The sequence below is a fragment of the Thamnophis elegans genome, chromosome 2, assembly GCF_009769535.1.
Source record: "Thamnophis elegans isolate rThaEle1 chromosome 2, rThaEle1.pri, whole genome shotgun sequence".
NCBI classification, from domain to species: Eukaryota; Metazoa; Chordata; class Lepidosauria; order Squamata; family Colubridae; genus Thamnophis; species Thamnophis elegans.
In genome coordinates this window covers 64,388,049-64,409,972 of record NC_045542.1, presented here as the reverse complement: position 1 = coordinate 64,409,972, position 21,924 = coordinate 64,388,049, and the positions used below count along the sequence as shown (strand labels likewise).

At 37.7% G+C, this 21,924-nt stretch overlaps 1 protein-coding gene across 1 annotated transcript; it reads right to left on the bottom strand.

The window, feature by feature from the left end:
* Positions 1-381: 381 nt before the first annotated feature.
* Positions 382-19,754, bottom strand: RAB40B (RAB40B, member RAS oncogene family). The gene is made up of 6 exons (XM_032210460.1): positions 18,964-19,754; positions 5,102-5,162; positions 3,766-3,826; positions 3,417-3,494; positions 2,181-2,403; positions 382-1,436 (listed from the first exon to the last, which is right to left on the bottom strand). The coding sequence occupies exons 1-6, from the start codon at positions 19,103-19,105 to the stop codon at positions 1,165-1,167; spliced, it is 837 nt and encodes a 278-aa protein (XP_032066351.1). The 5' UTR covers positions 19,106-19,754; the 3' UTR covers positions 382-1,164.
* Between the last annotated feature and the right edge of the window lie 2,170 nt (positions 19,755-21,924).

Here is a 21,924-nt window from a genome sequence, read left to right as displayed (position 1 = left end):
TCATATTTTCTTAGCACTATTTTACTTATCATAAAATTTATTAGAAATGGAAAACAAGATAGTTGCATTTGTTCACCAATAGCAATATAAGTTGCCTACTGAAAACACCTTTATTTTAAAAACATGAATATATTCGCTTTATAACATATTTCAAGCTATTTATTTCAAGTCTTTCTGATCACTTACGTTAAAATGGAAACACTGGCTTTTATTGCAAACAAATAATAAACATTATCTGTCTTGAAAATGGAAGGAAACTGGCCTTTATTGCAAATAAATTATAATAAACATTATCTGTCTTGATAGAGGAATAGAGATTTGAGAAAGCATTCAAAAGCTGGGAAAGGAGGATAAAATATTTCAGTTGGAAAAACACACATATACTTTGAAGGATTTATTTTTATTTTTAAATAATAGTGTCCTTTCCTGATAAAGCAGCTTTTCAAATTACATTTTTTCTTAGGCTATAGCAAATATGTCTTGATGTCTTTGGCTTTTTCACTATATAACGATCACTAGAATATCTAATACAAAAATGTAGATTTACCAGAAAAATAAGCATATAATCCACAATTTAATTCTGAAACATAGCAAAAACCTTTATCAAATGTTTTATACATGGATGAGACAATTTCTTGTGCATATTACATTAGTAGCTCAAAAGTCGTGCTTCAGAATCACTCAATAAACTGTACAAAACCAGAATCAGATGCTCTACCGAAACAATACTAGAATAATGTCACTACTTATATCTTTTACAATGTATACAATACATTGTTGTTTAAAACTAGGTGAATCTACAATTGACTTTCATTCTAATTGCAAATAAAATGTAGTAATTGAGCAATATTAAAAATTAGTCACTTTTGAGATTCAGTGACACAAAAGCTCAGTACTGTGATAAATTATTCCCTTTATAAAATACACAAAGATTTCATGCACATCAAAAAATTGATATATATAAAATCCAACATTAAAGTTTCACATTCCTCTGTTTGCACAGAGCGCATCATATATCTGGAAGCAGCATTATTAAAAACAAACGTTCTAAAATATTTTTTTCTTTTGTCCTCTTCCTGCAAAGCAATACGTACATACAATAGATTTGGCTACTGAATTAAGTCCTTGTGTTTACAATGCTGGGCAAAGATTTCCAAACATAGCTTAGGAGATTTTACAACTATTTCTGACACAAGGCTTTGGAGGGCTCTGAAGTGGACGGATGATTTTGGCTTTTTTCAGGCTGTTCCTTTTGTTATTGTTGCTGGCGGTGAGAGAGTAAGAACGACCATGCATCATTCTAGCATTTAGGCCATTGGCCATGGAGAATGACTTGAGATGGCTTCTTAAGGCAACAGGGAGTGGAAGTTTGTCAACCAGGTGCACAGGTGTGCAAGAAACTATGGCACGGCAGCAAAGATCTTGCAGACTCAGGACTGAAATATAAAACAAGCAACATTAGACATTAGAAAGATCTTAACAGCCACACGGTGGCAGTACACAGCTAGAACTTTGTATAAGTTTTAACAGCCCTATCTTTATTCATTTCGCTATTCTTGAAGTATCACCCTAATTCTCCTCTGATTCTTCCCATGGTTTGCCTTTCTTGATACGAATAACCTTGCAGATTTTTTTGCATTGGAGCCCCCTAGAAAAGCTCCAAAAGCTAAAATGATAAAAATAGTACAACTGCGTTTCTGAAAATCTGGTTTGCTGCTTCTTTTATCTATACCACATCCTTCCTCATTAAGGGAAGGTGGCAGTGGAATGGCTAAGAGTTCTGCAGTTGCACATCTTCCTTGCCTTTTTCTTTTGAAGGAAAGGGTGAAGTTTAAAGGAAGCTGAGCCTAGTTTGCTGATTCTCCTGTTGTCTTTTCCTTTGGTTTGCCTTTTATCTTCAAGGAGTAGGATGAGGTGTGAGGGATTTGGAGTCCCTTCTGGTGATGTTTTTGTAAATTACTGACATGAACTCAGCAGGAATTGCTGTATAGCAATCTTAATTAGGGAATGCATAGGGTAATTTCTGATTATTCAACTGAAAATAGGAAACATTTACTATGTGCTGGTTATGATATTAAATCACAAGTATGTACCAAAATATTTTTTGTATTTTTTTCCATCCTGACTAAATATATAACTAACATACATAGGAAAGAAGTAAGTACATTTTTGTTGCTTACCCTTGTTGGGCCTCCACAGCCGGTCCATTCCGTGTCTCATTAACACTATTCTTGCAAGCTCTGTAAAGGACTCTGTGATATTGAAATTACAGAGTGGGCTTACTTCAAAGAATGTCATGCCTAATCTTTCAGCATATGCCTGTGCCTGCTCAGTAGACACTTGCCTTTTGAAGGCTAGATGCAGGCGGTTGCCAACCAGGATTTTGGGTACACCAGGAGCATGCTGAGAAAGAGAAACAGAACAATGTTAATTTCAAAATCTATACCCATTCTCTTCATCAAAATTTCTAACTGCACATCCTTTATTCAGGCAAGCTCAATTTTCTGACTTTCCCTAACTATAGTATGTGGACTCGGTTCATTAAGATGCAAAATTATAAGGTTGTTATTTGGGGTTATCTTAAATATTTTACAAACACAGATGTCTGATTTTAAAACATGATTGATACCTTCATGTGTAATATGATTCTGGCCAATTTGTGATTTAGTTATCAAACCATAATAAAATTAAGCATGGCTTAATGTAATACGTAATCCAGACTACAATCAAGGGTAGAAAAATGAAATGGGCTGCACAAGAGAGAACAAGTAGGGAATTACCACTTCCTATTCCCTGAATGTTGAAGAAATAGATGTATTTAGAATCCAGATCCAATTATCACCTGCTCCAAGAATGCCATCTTTTTGTCTTTTGCTTCCCTGAAAGGAAGTCTAGAACCACTGCTTTTGAAATACTGATGAGAAGAAGGGTAATCCATAAATCAGCAGAAACTTTGAAGGAAAGGGGAAGAACTTAAGGTTGATGAAAATAATTGACCATCAAGCCACAGTATGGAAAAATCTTTGAAGACAGACCACTTCTAGAAGTAAGAAGACAATTCTGCTTCATTGTACAGCCCTAGGACTCTTTCTAGGAACTGTAGCACTGTCCTAAACATTCTTAGTTTTCTTCTTACTAATTTTCTATTCTTGTCCACCCACAGTGATTTAGGGAGTTGTCCATCCATACAACAAAGTACAAAAAAATTCAAAAGGCATGTTTTGTTGACGAAGACACAACTGCCGAAGTTTACAAAACAAAGCCATGAATCAATGTTTATAAACTACAGTGACTGAGTTTACACCAGGTCACATTACTTTAATTATTTTACTTTAATTAAAATTAATGTAATTTAGGTAAATTCAGAACTCTTTTCCATTCAGGTAAATATTTATATTCACTATTTGATATCTTACCTCATCTATCTCCTTTATCCATCGATCAATGCCATCAAATGACCAGCGATTTGTTATATCATATACCAGTATCACACCCTGGGTGAATGAAATCCATTTTAAATTAGTCTGACATGTGGGTAAGTTTAAATATGCATCGTACAATCTTGTGTAATGGTATTTGATAACATTATAAAAAGTAGTGTTGAATAGATCTGAACTTTTCTGTAAAAAATAACCTATATTCAGCACAAATGTGTACACATTTTAAAAAGTAGGACAATACATTTATCACTTTGTTTCCCCTAGCAATTCTTATCATTTCTCTCTGCCTCACTGATTTGCTTCAAAGATCAGTGTGCGTGCTTACCTGAGCACCTCTGGAATAGGAACGAAATATGGTACAGAATCTGCCTTGTCCAGATGTGTCCCTGAAAACGATACCACACATGATTAAAAATATAGTCATTTCCATTCTAAGAGTGAAGTACTATAAACAGTTTCTGACTACGTTGCCCAATTAACAAATGCATATTAATGACTCCTTAAATTTGCCTTTATCTTCATTTATCATGTTACATTTATTATTAATATTCAACAATTTACCAAAACTGAAAACAAGATACTTGAATACAGATCTGTGCATACATTATAGATTATTCTGTGTATATCTGTGTGCAGCCCTAGTTGAGGACAGAGCTCACTCACTGTCATTCACTCCCTTTCACTATATCATCAGAGAAAATCCATCGAACGGGTCACTAGTGCAGAAGATGCTTTACCCCATGCCTGCAACCAATTGATCAGAGGGCTAAACCCATCTTTCTAAACAATCATCCAAGCCTGCCCTACCACACTACACATTAAAGAGAATGATTGGCAGTTGTTTTTCCTGTGATGCTGGGTGCAATGGGAATCAAAGCCAGGGAAATCCACCATCACCTTCCTTATATTACAGGATTACATTAATCAGGGGTGTTCAAACTTTTTGCAAGGAGGGTCAGATTTGATGATGTGAAAATTCAGCCTGACTTTCTTTGAACCATTAACATTAAATGCAAATGAACTATTTTATGAAAGACTAAACAAATAACTCCGGCGGGGAGAAGAGTCTGCAAGCTGCTTGAAATTTGAAAACGGGCTGCAATTGGCCCCTGGGCATGCCTGACATTAATTAAAGTCAGCCCCATTTGCAAGGCTTCTTGGGGTAGAATGGAGGTCAGTAAAGAAGGCAGCCCAATTTATGCTGGGCTTTTCTGTTGGATGAAAGATTGGTAAGTAGCACTTGAAGACTATCATCTGAAAGAGCTCTGGGTGAGCCTGTCCTTGGTCTGTCTAATGCTCAGTGTAAAGCCCCACTCGCATGCATGTTTAGGAAATATTCAGAACAAATAAAATTGATATCTGATTAAGTTTATTAAATAATTTGATCTGATTTATAATATTATTGAGCTAAGATAAAAGTTCCCTCCTGTTGTGACCAGTGTAGCCAAAATACTCTTACCATTAAGTAAAGGTTTATTATACTCCCACCCCTTCCTTAGGCATCCTATCAGTTTCTAGAAGTGGACCGTACTTAACTTTGGTTGGGATGAGAGATATCTAGTGAGTTTTTATATAATTCATGTGATATTTTACTCCAAGTGCAATTGTTTCTTATATAAATAGTTTCCACAACACAGAATATAATCTAAACAAATAATTACCAGAGCTGCAACTTTATTCGCCGGCCATCCAGAAGTATTGTTGTTGTTTTATAATCAATACCTGAAGAGAAAGAGTGAAGTATTATATTGAAATAGTGCAAATGTTGCACAAAATCTTTTAATATATAGTAATATCAGGTTTTTTAATTTAAAAAATGTAAATGCTATAGATGAGGAGTAGCAAAGAAAGTCCCCCAGATTTTTCAGCTCTATCAAAACATTGCAAAGTCAAAAGATAAGATACTTTTATTGTCACTTTTTCTGTGAAAACACTGGCACACATTAAAGATGAAATTCTGATGCCCCCTCTCAAAAGTGTGTGTATATGCATACTAGCTGGATACCTGTGCTCCACTGTGAAATTATGTGATCGGGCTTGATAAATCAACACTTACAGCTTGAAAATTAATGAGTAGTTATGACCGGCCTCTCCTCTCCCCTTCTCTCCCTCAGGCTTGCCCCACAGAGGCCTCTCCTATCCTATCGTCTTCTCTCCCTCAGGCTGGCCCCATAGAGGCCTCTCCTATCTTATCCCCTTCTCTCCCTCAGTCTAACTCCTTAGCATCAGAGCGTGTTAATAATATAAGAAATACTAATAATTTGATGGTCATTTCAAAAAAAATTATTTCTTAGCAAGCACCTAGAAGCCAATAGGAACATACATGCCAAATTTCAAGTTTGTAGGCTTTACGGTTCTGGAGATTTTGCAATGATGCATGAATGGTATTTCACTTTTATATATATAGATATGTGTGTGTGTGTGTACACCCAGACATATATGCGCATACATATACATATGCTATACACACGCATACACAAAGCTATATCAAAGGGTTGTTTTTTTAAAAAAACATTGTTTATATTATCTTTTCACCACATTAAGGCAATATCAAACTATTTCTACATTATACATTCTGGCGATTTATGTAATCATCTTTAGTCCCCCATCCCATAATTCCAAACTTCTGTGTGATAAATCCTACGTTTTGATCATTCTTTCTCCCCGCCCCCCCCCCCCCCCCGTTTTGAAATGTCTTCAAGCAAGTAAACAAATCTCTATTACAGGAAAGAAAAAGACTCTAGGATCTTTGGAAATACAATATAGTATCAGATTAAACTGTTTGCTCTCTTACACTTAACCTTACTGTATATAATATGCATTTAATTATATTTCTTAATATGCAATAATGGTACCAATGGAAGGGACTCATTCCTATAAATACATTTATATTACAATAATACACTGCAAAGAGGTGCCACTAAGGCACTAAGGACTGTCCTAGGATTTGATGAAAGCTGATGCTGGCTGTCTCCTGGACCCATATTTCAATATTCCATGTTTTCGTTTTGCTCATGCTGTAGTAGAATGGGGGTGAACTAACAGCTTTGCAACGTCGTCCCCCCCCCATGTTATTTATTTATTTAAAAGATTTGTATGTAATCAGTAAAAATCCAATCTGGCAGCTAAGGCATCAGACTGTAAGTTCTAGTCCCACCTTGAGCATGAAGCCAGCTGGGTGAGCTTGAGCCAATCACTTTCTCTCAGCCCTAGGCAGGAGGCAATGCCAAATCACTTCTAAAAAAAAACCCTTGCCAAGAAAACTGTAAAGAATTGTCCAGACAGTCTCCGAGAATGAGACACAATTAAATGGAAGAAAAAAAATCAATCAGTGTAAATTCTCCTGGGTTAATATTTCAGATTGTATTTAAGAGGTAGTGTAGCACTAAAATCTTCTCCCTTAGCTTATAGCCTCAGCTTTCTTGAACCTGAACAAATATTTATGTTTGCAGAAAGTACTGGGTCCTCTGAGTCATAAAGAGTCCTTTGCAAATCAGGAATTCTAAGACTTCTGTCCACAGAGTTGTTTTTAGTATCCAAGTACCCATATAGACACATTCTGTTGGTCAGACTCAGACCTACTCTTTGAAAGGGACCTTTTATCTGAGGATAAGGAGATCAGTAAACACAACTTGAGATAACAGAGTATTACGAAGACATCTTAAAAATACAACATAGTTTGGCATCAGGTATAAACATAACCCACTGACAAGCAAAGTCAATGGGGAAGCCAGATTCACTTAATAGATGGTTATTCACTTTATCAACTGTACTGATTCACTTAAAAACTCTGGCAAGAAAGGTTGTAAAATGGGACAAAACTCACTTAACAAATGTCTCACTTAACAACAGCAATTTTGAGCCCAATTTTGGCCGTAAGTCAGGGACTCCTAGCATTCATTTCTCTAGAGTCTAGACAAATAAGGTATTAGCCATGGTTTCATTAACATATGAACTGCTCACATTCAGAATTCTGCACACTCACCAGTTATACCACATCTGAGACAATTTGCATCTGTAATTGTTTGTAATAACAAATGAGCCAGTAGATGTTTGAGTCATGCTGTAACTAGCAGAATATTTTTTTCATTTAAAATAGCATGTCTATGCCTGTGCCTTGAGACTAGAAATACATTTTTACATTGAGAAATAGCTCATCACTTATGAATTTTATTTAGTCATTATCACCCTTTATAAGTGGCTGGTAATCTGTCATGGAATTCTGCACAAAATCTTTCATGAAAATCATAGTAGCTGTGATCACAGGCAAAGCAACTGCTCTCTGTGATCCAGGGATGTTGTCTTTATATAATGTGATAAATTGTACTATATTTTGTTTTTAAATACCAAGCCTACCATTAAGTAGCCCATAGGACAGCATGTAAGCACCTGTTGTTGAACAGGATGCATTATTAAGCTATTACTAAGTCAGACACTCCCGCCAAGAAACAACAGAATTGCAATCTAAATTAGTTGATTTGTGGAGCATGCTTTAAACAGGTTTTTTTCTGTTCAAGTAAAAATCACTGGGATCACATACAGTTCCCTTTTAAATGTCATCTCCTTCTCTGTTGTAGCAACACTGATATAGTGCTGTACCACCCACCATGATTCTGAAAAGATAACATGACAAAAAAGTCACTGTGCACAATTAACTATTAAAACATAGTTTTATTAGAAGTATGGTTAGCCAACATAATCACTTATTTTATAAAAGAAGTACTGCATGGAAAATGACCATACTTGTATGTATGAAGATGCAGATTGGGATACATTTTGTCCTACAAGATGTATTTAATTTTCTTTTCCAGGTTGTAGTAATCTTGATGGCGATGTCTCTTTGACATTTTCTATCTCTAATTTTCACTTGTTTTAGAAAACATATTCACTGATATACAACTATGACAAGAGACCAACTATTTTACATTGCCAAAAATGGCTATTTTGCTACTAAATATTAGTTATGCACACCATGGGATTTTATAAATGGCTGTGTGTGCATATTTGCACCCTTCAGATCACAAATTGGCTAGCTCCAATGTAGGGTAAAAGACATCTTTTAAGACTGCAGTCCAGTGGCCATTTACCCTGATTCAGTTAACAGCAGGAGTGTCAAACTCATGGCCCGTGGGCTGGATGCGTCCCGTGCTGGCCACCCCCCCCCCCCATTTTAGCAAAGGGGGAAAAGTCATGCTATGTCACATGACAACATGATGATGCATGTTTGACACCCCAGATTAACATAATAAGGGCTTACTTTCAAGTCATCCCTCTTAGATGATATTGCAATGTTTCTAAATTTCAAAGTACTGAAAAATACCAGGGTCTACCATTGAATGAGAGCATTGTTAAAATCCTATTCTGTTGTAAAATTACTGCAGAAATATAGATTTTCCCATTCTCATTGACTGAATATTAGAGCTTGGCTATAAATGATTGCCTCAAGGACATCTTACAGATCTCATCAAGAAGTTGTGGCATTACTGGGTGTTCCGTTTCACAAGCTCTTAGGTTCAATTATACATACTGTGTGACAAGAAAAGCTAGTGTTTTGCAGAGAAAATGGTGATTCAGAGAGCTCACTGGCAAGCATACTGCATCTGTTAGTATTTCCTTAAATGCATATATTCCTGGTTTCATGTGGTTGCAGCTAGGAGAATGCATAAAAAACAGAATAACTAATAGTAATATATGGAAATATAATTGTATCAGCTACTTGTTTGCCATTTTATTTGTCCATCTGAACATTGAGGGACAATTTACTGGTGGATTCTTACAAGAGGTTTGCAAGGTACCGTATATACTCGAGTATAGGCCGACCCGAATATAAGCCGAGGCACCTAATTTTACCACAAAAAACTGGAAAAGTTATTGACTCGAGTATAAGCCTAGGGTGGGAAATGCAGCAGCTACCGGTAAATTTCAAAAATAAAAATAGATACCAATAATGTTTTTGAATATTTATTTCAAAGAAAAACAGTAAACTAGCGGTGTATTCAATGAAATACTTCACTCACCTCATGATGCTGATGTCCCGCTGTGATGATGATGTCCCGTGTAGCCGCGGGAGCGATGTCCCGCCTCCTATGACACACGGCACAGTGATTCCTATCATTGGATCACTGTACCAGAGGAGGTGGGACATCGCTATGTGGCTGCTTGCCATAACAAGGAGGAGGTGGGACATCGTTGCAGAGCGGCAGGAGGGGGAGGAAGGGGAATCGTAAGACAGCCCTGCATTACATTAGAACGTGAGGAGGGGGGATGGTGCGGTGCGTGCTGCGCGGCAAACTGACACAGAGGGAGGGGAAACTCACAGGGGCACTGGGCCATTCACGAGTGTCACCCAGCGGCATGGCCCGCCCCTTTTTCTCCTCCATTTCGGGCAAATTTTTCACTGACTCGAGTATAAGCCGAGGCGGCTTTTTTCAGCCCAAAAAGTGGGCTGAAAAACTAGGCTTATACTTGAGTATATACAGTATTTGCCAGGAGGCAGATTTTCTCTATAGTAGCTTCTGGATGCATATTTGGCTCTATTTCTGTGCTTTGCAAAGGTTTAAAACCATCAAAATCAAGTATGCCTTTGATTTAAGGAGTATATTTATCATAATTAATTTCACTGCTTTGGTACTGTAATGTTCTGTTTTTGTTTATAACAATATACATTGTTGATTTTTGTGCTTTGGTAGAATTGACAATGAAATCTTTGCATTAAATAGAAAAATAGAAAAGTGTGCAACTTTTCTGCACTGAACCTGGCTTTTGAATGCCATGCTGAGAGTTGTGTTCTATAAAGTAATAAGTTGGGAGAGAATAATTTATTTTCATTTTATTTACATTGAATTAAAATGAAATAGAATTAGTATGATAGGTTTCCACAATATATTTAACAATTGCCCTCTTACGCCATATTTAAAATGGTAAACTTGATAAACTTTGGGGAGAAATTTATGCCTTTGGATTGCAATGCTGAGAACATTTGGAATTTATTTATTTATTTATTTATTTATTTATTTATTTATTTATTAAATGTATATGCTGCCCCATATAAAAACACAATCATTCAAGCATTAAATAAATAACAACAGGCTGCTAACTGAAGTACTAATAAGGAAGCGAAATTTTAGCTATTATGGATATGAGATTATGGAGCCTAGATAAATCTAAAGCAATCTTAAATCATCAGAAGACAAAGCAATTCAATACTGTCATTGAAGAGATAAATATAAATTTATAAAAACTTGGGGAAGAAGTTACTGAGAGATAATCCTGACAAATGATGTCCTTTAGGTTATAAAAAATTGTAAGTGACTGAATACACAATTATTGTAGGGTTCCCCAGGCTGCACACAAGTCTTTTGGAGCCCTCTGTAGCTACAAATGCCTGAATCTAGTGCAATGCTGTGGATGCCCAATTAAATGAAGGGAGATATTAATTTTAAAAAATCATTTCTAATTATTTATTTTCTCTAATTTCTGAAATAACATAGTATGAAATATATTGATGTTTAATAAGACAGCTAAATATCACTATGTGAGTAACCTGGATTCCCTCTGAATGATTTTGGGTCAATCAGTCATTATATCTCACCTAACACTATTCTTCTTATAGAGCAGCTGTGACTCTAAAAAGATTTGCCATATATTTTCCTCACCCCCTAATGTGGATATTATTCTGATACAAAAATGTATCTCAAATTGCTTTACAAGTCCAAGCTGGGAAAATGGTAATAGGACATTCTATATATGTCCTTTTGAAATAATAGTTTAGTACATTCATTCATACAAATTTTTTAACTGCATTCCTATATCTTTTTATTTCCAAAAAAAGCCCCTACATTAACACTTAAAATTAGATTCTGAAAAATATTCTGGCAACTTTGCATGTTATAAAATTTTGTAGGCACTATTATATCTTGGTCCTAAATAAACAAGACATAGTTCTGCTTGCTTAGTTCATTTTTGATCAAAATTAAATTGAAAGGCAATTCCCCTTCCTCTCACTAAATTATCATCAGATGTCATTGTTTCTACTTCTAAAATTGAAAGATCTTTACAATTTTTTGCCAACAGTATTGTTATTTGCTTTGTGATGCTGTTAGATCTGTTTAGTTGTTTCTTCAGTTCTTCTATGATTTTAACATGATGCTTTTTTTTAGTTCAGCCATTTATTTAGCCCTCATTGCTTTACGGAATATATATTTTAGTTCTGTTTGAAAAATAGCATATGGAATCAAAATTCAAACCCTAAAAAAAATTCTGTGAAGTATTTTTGAGTAGACATGTATAGAATTGCCCAATGTAATTATAAAATATCTGTGTGATTTCACTACATATAAAGGGAGGAATATGCTTCTTATGAAGAATGAATTTCCCATCAACTCTGCCATATTACTTAGAAGTTAAACCTGAAAAACTTGGTAAAGCAGTCTGACATTTGATGACAATGCACTGCAGCTACAAATCCTGATAACAGACAGAGATTATTACACATCTTACATAAGTTTAAAAGCAAGTCATGGTTAAGAAAGCAATCAAGTAGCTAGATGGCAAGTACTTTTTCCATATTAAACATTGCAAAGCCTTGATTTCAATGGTGCCTGATTATTTCATCCCTCCCACTCTTCTTACCAAGGGCCATTCTAATGCAAACACAACTTTATTTTGCCATTCATGGTATAATTATGCAACTTCCCTCCAGTGCCTATGGTACAGTATAGTGTGCCACAAGCAGAGAAAATTATTTTGCTGCTATTCCTCAGCTCTCTTAAAATTTCATTATATACCTTCACCGTTAAGAAAGATGCAAGTTTGTAAAAAAAAATTAAAGTACAACAAATCAAACATTATTTGATTTTAATTAGTTTAATCCAGTGTGCCCTAATAAAAAAACACAACAATTTCATCTTGTGATATATTTTTGATCTCTTGCAAAGCTGTTCAGCGATTATGGGACTGAAGTTCAAAACCTCCAAATTACAAGTTGTCCATCCTTAATGTATACATTTGCTGTCCTCATGCAACAAAAGCAGAAGTGGTATTCAGCAGGTTCTGACCAGTTTTGGAGAACCGGAAGTGGAAATTTTGAGTAGTTTGGAGAACCAGTAAATGCCACCTCTGACTGACCCCGCCACGATCTATTTGCTGCCTTCCAAGTCCCAACTGATCAGGAGGAAATGAGGATTTTGCAGTAACCTTCCCCTGGAGTGGGGAGGGAATGGAGATTTTACCGTATCCTTCCCCTGCCATATCCACCAAGCCACGTCCACAGAACTGGTAGTAAGAAAATTTGAATCCCACTACTGAACCAAATGGAAGTACAATTCTTGAAGTGCCATCTTTTCCAAGCATCTCTATTCACCTTTACCATTGTTCCATATGTTCAAGGCCTCTGGCACATAGTAGGGAGTGGTAAATTACATAAAATAATACCTTTCCTTTAAATAGAAAACATTAAACATTCAATTTACTTGTTAATAATATAGAAAGCATTTAACCCCCAAGTTCAAAGTAAATGAAAAGTTTTCCTTTGAAAGAAAATTAAAGTAACAGCCAAATTGAGGGTTGCTTGCCCTATCTTTTTTCTTGGAATGTAAGAACAAAAGAACATAGAAGATGGAAATGCTTGTCTAGTTCTACTGTGGCTAAGGATACCTAAAGGAAGCCCACAGGCAGGATATTCTAATAACCACATTCCTCATAACTGGTATTATAAAGCAGACTGTTCAGCTACTGAAAATGAGCTATGGCTATTATAATTCAGAAACCTCCCTGGCTTTTGAGCACATGCGCTAAAATAAGCCCTCCCCTCAAATATTTAAACGCATGCACAGCCAGTCCCCGCCATTTCCTGGGAGGGAAGGGGGGAACATGCCCCACGAGCCCCATATGTATCTGCCATCCATGCAGAATGGCCTTGTGGAGGCCACTCCCGCAAACCCTAGCTACCATGCCCCTTTTCTCTTAGTGGTGGCCACAAAAAGAGCGGCAGGCCCAGCGATGCTAGGGCTGGCAAAGGTGTGCCAGAAATAGAGACAGAACTTCTGGCTCTCTCTGGATCAGCTGATCCATGGGTCGCGGGTAAAGGTTAAGGGGCCTCTTGCACCTCAAAAATAATAAGATCTTCCTGAAAATAAGGCCAAATGCTTATTTAGGGATCAAAAGAAAATAAGACCCTGTCTTATTTTCAGGGAAACACGGTAAGTGCATAAAAGCTAGTTTATGTAGTATTCACTGACAGAAATGCAAAGTGTAATCAAAGACACAAATAGCTAAGTGAATAAAGAGGAAGCTGGATTTATATTAGTAAAAGATAAGAATGTTGTCTCAGAAATAGGTTAGAAAAGAAAGTATCGTCTTGTTTTCATCTTTTTAAGTCCAGGTATATATAGCATAATATCTTTCAGTTGAATTGAAAAGGTACAATCCTGTTAAAATTGAAGTTGGCAAACTACCTCTGGCTAATTTTGATGGGTGCAACCAGTGGCAATAATGAACTCAGCTGAATAGAACCTGGAAGTGCAATCAAATTTGTTTTTATTCTGAATCAAGATCTGTAAATGTTCTGGTTTTCTGCATCTGACGAATTTGTACTTCTCACTCTTTAACAGGTTCAATGAAGGGACTAAAAATAAACGTTCCAGTGCTAATGCCAAAAATATTCATCCAATTGATATCTGTGTTTCAGAAACACTTGAGAGAATTCTTAGAGTCTTGTACTATACTTATCCTTACATTTGCTTTAAAAGCATTCTGATTCTTCTTGGTTAATTGTACAGAACAAAAATATTGAACTACTCTGTCAGCTGAAAAAAAACATGCTTGTGGTAAATTCTTCACTCTGAATAAAACAAATCAGACAGCTTTAAGATCTATATTACACAAAATTCACATAAAGTTTTAATGTGCTTTGGCGAACTAACCATACTGATTTGTTCATACATAGTACTAACATGCTGCATGCAATTCCTGAGCCATTGGGCCTCTGCTACCAAAATTTAACAGCAAATAACCAGAATACAATGTCTACAATTTTCAGTGGAAATAAAAAGAAACATTTAATCTTTGGATAGACTTATTATACCTTAAATGGCTAATTCATAAACCTAAAAAAAGCAATCTAAAAAGTGTTCTACATAGATACATGATAACATTACTTCACTATGCCTACTCAACATCAAACATAAGAAATTTTTTTCCCCCAACTGCAGAATGGTTGGCTGTCCTCACCATTATAAACATACTGTACAAATTATAATGCCTGGTTCAAATATCACAGTAAAGCTTAGTAAATAAGCCTAAACCACATTACTGAATGGAGAAGTATTCCAGTTTTTGTAATATCTTTGAAATTAATCTTTGCTTAATAAAAGCAGCTTTCTAAAATTGTTCTTTGGCAGAGATTTGCTGTTAGGGAACCAAGAACTAGAATAGATAAATAATTCATTTCTTCAGGGCTGAATGTAGAGCAAGATGCTGCATCTCCCCTCTCCTTACTACTTAGTGTACATGTAAAATTTATTTATTTTAGGGACACAAGCATTATAATGTTTCTAACAATTAATCAGAAATACATAAGCAAAGAATCCCTAACAACATAGCTATATTTTACTTAGTGAAAACAGCATATGCATTTCAAATAAAATGATTGGGTATGATGATGTGGGAGAGATTTTGCCCCTGGGATCATCTACTACTGAATATTGCAAATGGCACCTTACAAGAACTGGTAAAATGTATTTGGCAGAAACATTCTGAACTTGATCAGGAAGGCTTTAAATTGAATTCCAGGGGGCTGGAAATAAAATCCCTGAACTAAGAACTTCACATGTAGACTTTCACACTGTAGAAGGATTAGGGAATATGGCTCTAAAGTTGTCTGTTAAACCTCTCAGAGAAAAGCAGAAAGAATATTGGCTTCATTGGCTTTATTGTCTAAGCACTAATAATAAGTGCAAGGGGAATAAACTTGATTTACTGGCAAAGGAAACTATAATATGTACTTAGATTAACATAGGTAAACTCTGTAAATCATGAATCTTATATGAAATTCCTAATTTCTCTTGCTGACATTTTCTTTTATCAGTTGGGAAGACTTACGCATTCTCTTTATTTGCAGCTAGCCATGGCACAAAGATGCCCTGTGATGTCTTTTTCTGCTCTGACCTAAACAACATTGCTGTCACCTCAGTCCGTGAATGAGACAGGCATTAGTTATCTTTAGCTGTACAGGGGTTAAAAAACAATGTTTGCCTCTGAAATTGACAGCATCCAGTAACATCCACAAGGTGTGTGATACCTGTTAAGCTTCTACGCTCATTATATTTAGGCTAAGTCACATGGCCAATAATGGTGCTTACTGGTCATTTCAGGCTGATGCGAGTATGTTACCTTTTCTTCCAAGTCTTGGTTAGCCTGATCTGTCGTTTTGTTCTTGTCTTTCCAAAGTGCTAAACATAGCAATTTTGTGGCAGTGGCTATTGGAACTGTTCAATAGCTAACCAGCCAACAGTACTGTAAATGATTCTACAGCTTCACCAGGTTAGTGAAACACTGAACTAGAGTAATGAAGATGGGCCCATCCTCCTGTTATTTTCTGGCTAGAACACAGAGGAACCTGGAAATGACTTTTGTTGCCCATGCAAAGAAAGAGAGAGAGGAGAAACATTGCACGGGACTCAGTTCCCTGAATTCATCTGTTTTAAAATTATTCAGCTGGGATTACAACAGAATGGAGATAAGACAAAAGGATGGAATCTAGAGATGAGCAGGCAGAATCCAGCAAACAAACCTTTTCCAGCTCTGCCATAGTGCTGATTATTAGGGAATGATTTCTTCCTAGCTGCTTACATGCAGAAGAGCGAGAACAGTAAAATCAGAGAATTCAGTTGCTTTGCTTATGCAACACGACATACACAATAAAGATGGCAACATTTTTCAGTGAGTCAGGTGATAAAGATAGGCTATCAGGGCAGCAGTTTTCATGTTTTTCTAATTTCATGCCAATTCAAGGATGGTTGGATAGCACTTTAAAGTGGAAAAGGTTGGAAACGCCTTTAAATAATTAAGAGGGAATGTTGGGAGATATTGATAATATACCGAGTTACCGATTTTAAAGGAAAACAAAGTTGAGCAAAAGAAACCGGATTCTGATTTATTGATTCCTCTATTTAGAAGATTTATATGATAACCTATCTTAAGCAACCCTGTGTAACTCACAATAATAAAACCAATAAATGAAACAACGATAAAACAAAACAGTGAAAAACTGAAACCAAAATCCTGTACTGTAACTCCCCTCCCACCCACCCACCCCGCGCTTTGGGATGCTCCACAGCATGCTTAGCTGGCCTCTTTCCATACTTTCTACCTATATAATCCCAGTATCTCAGTAAAAAACAGGTCTTGAAGGCCTTCAGAAAAGCTAGAAGGCTAGATGTCCTACACCTTGGCAGGAGGATATTCCACGAGATATGGGCAGCTAGAAAAAGACATTCTTTGAAAGTACCATTACGTGGCAAGATTTCAGGGAGAGGATCTGGAGGATCTATTTGATCTAATGAGATGGGTAGATAGTCTTAGGAAAGGCAGTCTCACTAATAACCAGGTCCTGTGCCATGTAAGTGACAACCAATATCCTGAATTTCACCTGGAAGAAAATGGAGCCACTGCAGCTTGCACAATAAAGGTATGACATGGGTGAACTTATGGTAGCCCAATACTGGGAGCCCTGCTGCTTCTGGACCAGTTGTAATTTCTGAGTGTCTTCAAGGGCAGCCCTCAAACTAATAATAACAACTGTGGTATGAAAAGAGTACTTTAAAAAAAGTACAACTACAAACAACAGCAGTACAAAAAGGAATTGGAGGACAATGGAAAAAGAAAAGGTGATTAAAAAAAAAGTTTGGTGAAGGTCTGAAAATAAAACAAGAAACAAAAGGTGGAAAAAAGAACAAATTACCAAGAAAAAGTAGGGGAGAGTATATTGGAAGCTATATATGACATATGTGAAGTCAAGAAACTAAAGCTCAGAATTAGCCGAGGTTAAAAGCAACAAAATGCACCAGGTACGAAAAAAAGCAAAGAACTATTGAACTACTAGTTTGGCACAAATGTAGGAAATTGTAAAGAACATGATGAAAGAAGCAGATTAATCAATTAATAATTAATAATTACTGGGCCTAGTTATAGTGTATTTATAAAAATGAAGTGGTAATTATTTTTAAGCTAAATTATGAGTTGACCAAATGATATGGCTACCAAAAATGCAAATACCATTTTAAATGGCTTCAACTGAAGTAGTTTCAAAGTCACAGAAAGCAATTCTTCCAATTTAAAATAAATTGATCAAGTAACGTGTTCTAGGCACAGTTTAAGAAGGATGCAAATGAAATGGAACAGATTTATTGAAAGGCAACAAGGAAGATCAGGCAACTAGAAACTGAATCATGGGAAGAGAGATTGAAGGAATTAGTTTTGAGAAAACAAGACTAAAAGTAGATAACAATCTTTAAATAGCGGAAAGGAAAAGGAGCAAAAGATTTATACAATCCAAAGGGAAACCAGAATATGCTGAAAAAAGATTTCACAAATGAAAATGAAGAATAATGGATTTAAATTACAGAATGGCAGATGACAACTGATTTTGGGGGGGGGGGGGGAACTTTTTGATAGTAAAAACAAATTAATAATGGAACCAATTGTTCAGAAAGGTAGTGCATTCCCCTTCAGTGGATGTATTCAAGTAAAGGCTATACAGCCATTTGTTAGAAAAGTTTTCATTTAGATTGAATTTAATGGCCAAAATAGTGCATTCCAATTACATGATTTTATGGTTTGACACAATTTCTATTTTTTCCTCACTGAATTCCAAAGTCCAGAGCCTTCCCTTGACAAATAATTTTCTCCAAATAATTTAAAATATTTTCTGTGTTTTTAAATATATATATATATATGTATGTATGTATGTATATATGTATATATGTATATGTATACTATAATATTATATTATATAATATTATATTATTCCCTATTGCCTTTACTGTTGCCAAGTCAGGGAGGAAAGAAAGCACCAGAAGAGTAAGCTTAAGATGGAGGAAAAGACAACAATTCCGTTTTAGTACTATCAGTCTATTTCCTGATAATGGAAATACAAGAGAAATGTGTGAAGCCTTTAAAATATAAAGAATGCCAGTAGCAAAATTTAACGAAAGTAAATTGGCAGATTAGCAACCATGAAATCCAGAGGTTAATATTTTTTTATTTCTTAAAGCAAAGATATCAAGGCAACTGGGAGGAAGGGTTTTTATCATGTGAGTTTTAAGGTGACTGTGAAGCAAGGTGTGGGAGTTAGCTATGGGTGACTCAGGTATCGAGACAGTCCTACCTGAGCACTGCCTTCCTTGCTATGTAATCTACAGGTGTAGATTGGGGTGGGGTTGGAGAAAGGTAAAAGGAAAGGCGTTCCCCTCTCGAGATTCAGGCTCTGGCGGTGGACACCTGTACAATACATGTTTTCACTTACCCATGTTGTATCCATAGGGAGATTCAGTGGCTCCATCCTCCAGGCTGGCTAGTATCTCTCCTTTGCCCACGTCACTGTCCCCCACCAGGAGGAATTTTAGCAAAAAGTCATAAGCTTTCACAGGGCTGCCCACGTGGTTCATTTTCTCAAAAAAAACCACCACCACCACCAACGTCTCTGCGGAGAATCACCTCCCAGCGCCCACGAGGGGCTCCGAGCCACCAGTTGTGCCACCGAGGACGGAGGAGGACGAGGAACAGCAGCAGCTCGCGAGCAAAGGCATGTTCGAGCTCACCCTGCGGAGGAGTCCCGACGGGCTGCCGATATCACGACCCCTACAAGCTTGGGATAAGAAGTGACGGGGGAAAAGAACTGGACGAGGCGGAGGCGTCTTCTCACGGGGACGGCCGCGGGAGGCAAGACCCGGAGGTATTCGTTGAGCGTCCTCCGGACCGAGACAAGGAAGGGCGAATTTCCAGCAGCGCCATCGAGGGGGTAGCTCGCCCGAAATTGGCTGCGCAGGTTTGACTCGCGCTGCCCGCAGCGAGCAGGAACCGACGGGAGTCGTGCCCAGAACCAGCCGCGCTGCTCTAGGCGCACCGAAATTGGAGAAGGCGGGAAAGACCGCTCATGACAGCGGACGAGCAGCGCTGGGACAAGCCGCCACCGAGAGAGATCCCGAAGCCTTCGCGCGGGGAGCCGTCGTGTTCCCGAAGACGGCAGCTGGCTCCCCCGCCTGCTGTCGCAGTAGCTCTAGCTGTTGTTGTTGCTACAACCTGAGCGCAGCTCTGTCAGACTGTCCCAACTAATTTGCACCTCTTGCTCCCATTGGAGCACGGGTTTCGTGGCCGCGCCCACTGCCTGTGCTATTGGTACAGCGGGAGCCCAGAGTTCCGAGTTCTGTTGTTATTGGTGAGCGCGGACCCACCCCTCGAGGCCCCACAGTTCAGTTGCTGGGGTACTTCTTACTCAGGATTGGCTGGCAGGTCTATCTGTCACAGGGCGAGAGATGCGGAACGGGGGAGTCTACACTTCGGAGGACAAGGCATGTGTTGTGAAAAGAGGGACACGAACGTGGTTTGAACTTCAAGGTCTTGTCAATACGACTGTCCTGCCTCCGGATTCAGCATAATAAAGAGTACGATGAATAAAGATTAAAAAAACTGTACGATGCTACCGGGATTTAAGATTAGCAATTGTGAACTGTAAATCTTGTTTTATAACCGTCGAAGGTTTGCACACTTCATGAAGCCAGAAACAAGAAAAACCACACTTTTTTGAGTATATCGTGTAAAGGCAGTTCTGAGTGGAGTCATATGTCGTTAATAGTGTTATTTAACAGTTACTGGATCAAATAATTTTTTTAGCTTTTTGACCTTGGACCGAACTGAACAATTACTTACTTACTCAAGTATTACAATACTACGGAAAGCTACCCCTCTCCTAGAAGAATGAAATATTTTGAGGAATATTAAAAAGGAAGACTATTATATTTCCCTGGATGAGAAATGGAGAAACATTTTTTAAAGGGAGAAAGCAGCCTCCACCTTTCTTAATAGCTCTCAGCTGATGTCAGTACTTAAGAGATAAAGAAGTAGATAGCTCTATTCTTAAGCAAATACCCTCACCCAAGAGCCAAAACAGGAGGAAAGCCATTAAGACACAATAAGAATTGCCCAACACCCTTTCAAACACAAGCCTCATTGCATCACCCTCAGAAACGTCAACCAAACTTACCACAGACAAACATGACCCCTACATTGCACTATTGGGAGTCTGACAAGAGCCAATAAGATACGGTTCCATCACAAAACCGCGTTTGACTAAAGGGCGCTCGACGAAACCGCGTAGCTGACGTCATCACAGCGCAACAACAGCGCGGAGACAGAAGCACGCTGTAAACGCTAAACCTAAAATTAACCCCTAAACCTAACCCTAACCCTTAACCTAACCCTAACCCTAACCCTTAACCTAACCCTAACCCTTAACCTAACCCTAAACCTAACCCTAACCCTTAACCTAACCCTAACCCTTAACCTAACCTAACCCTAAACCTAACCCTAAACCTAACCCTAAACCTAACCCTAAACCTAACCCTAAACCTAACCCTTATCTTAACTTGAATCGGCTTGCTTTCAAAGCGCTATTTAAAGCACCCTTCTTTCTCCGCGCTCGCTGGTGTCGCCCTGTTGATGACATCAGCGACGCGGTTTAATCGGGCGCGCTTTAGTCGAGCGCGGTTTTGTCGTGCCACGATAAGATACATGTTCTCGCACACGAACAGAAAGTTCAAGTGCAAAGCCCCCCCCTCCCCAAGGGATACAAGCCACCCATTCTCAACTCCATCTGGTCAGCTACCCAGAACCTATGTGGTTCTGCTTCATCATTAAACTATCTTTCCAATCTGCCTCCATGTTTCCAGTGTTTTTCTCCCAGTTTGGAACTGAACCAAATGGATATTTCTTCCCACAATACCATAATATAGATTTTAAAAATAATTTGTGTGTAATAGAGAAACTTCATAAAATAATGCAGGGGACGATGACTGATGGTAATTCATTGGTTGGGTTAATACACTAGGCTGGTATTTCAAAGGTGTTTTTTTCCGAAGAGCAATTGAACTTCTTCAGAACTGAAGAAATTTCTTGGATGAGAAGCAACACTTCTTCAAGCAAAAACAAAGAAAGTCTAGTTGCCTTTGGAAAAATCACCTTTGGGACAATCATGACCTGGATGGCTGAGAATCTCCATAAACTAAGCCCGTGATGGCAAATCTATGGCAAGCATGCCACAGGTGGCATACGGAGACATTTGTCAGGGCACACAAGGTGTTGCCCTGTGCATGTGTGCACTGGCCAGCTGACTTCGGCCTTTTGAGGGCATTTTTCGCTCTTCGGAGGCTGAAGTCTCCGGAGTGCAAAAAAACTACCCTACAGGCAAACTGGAAGTTCAGGAATGGAC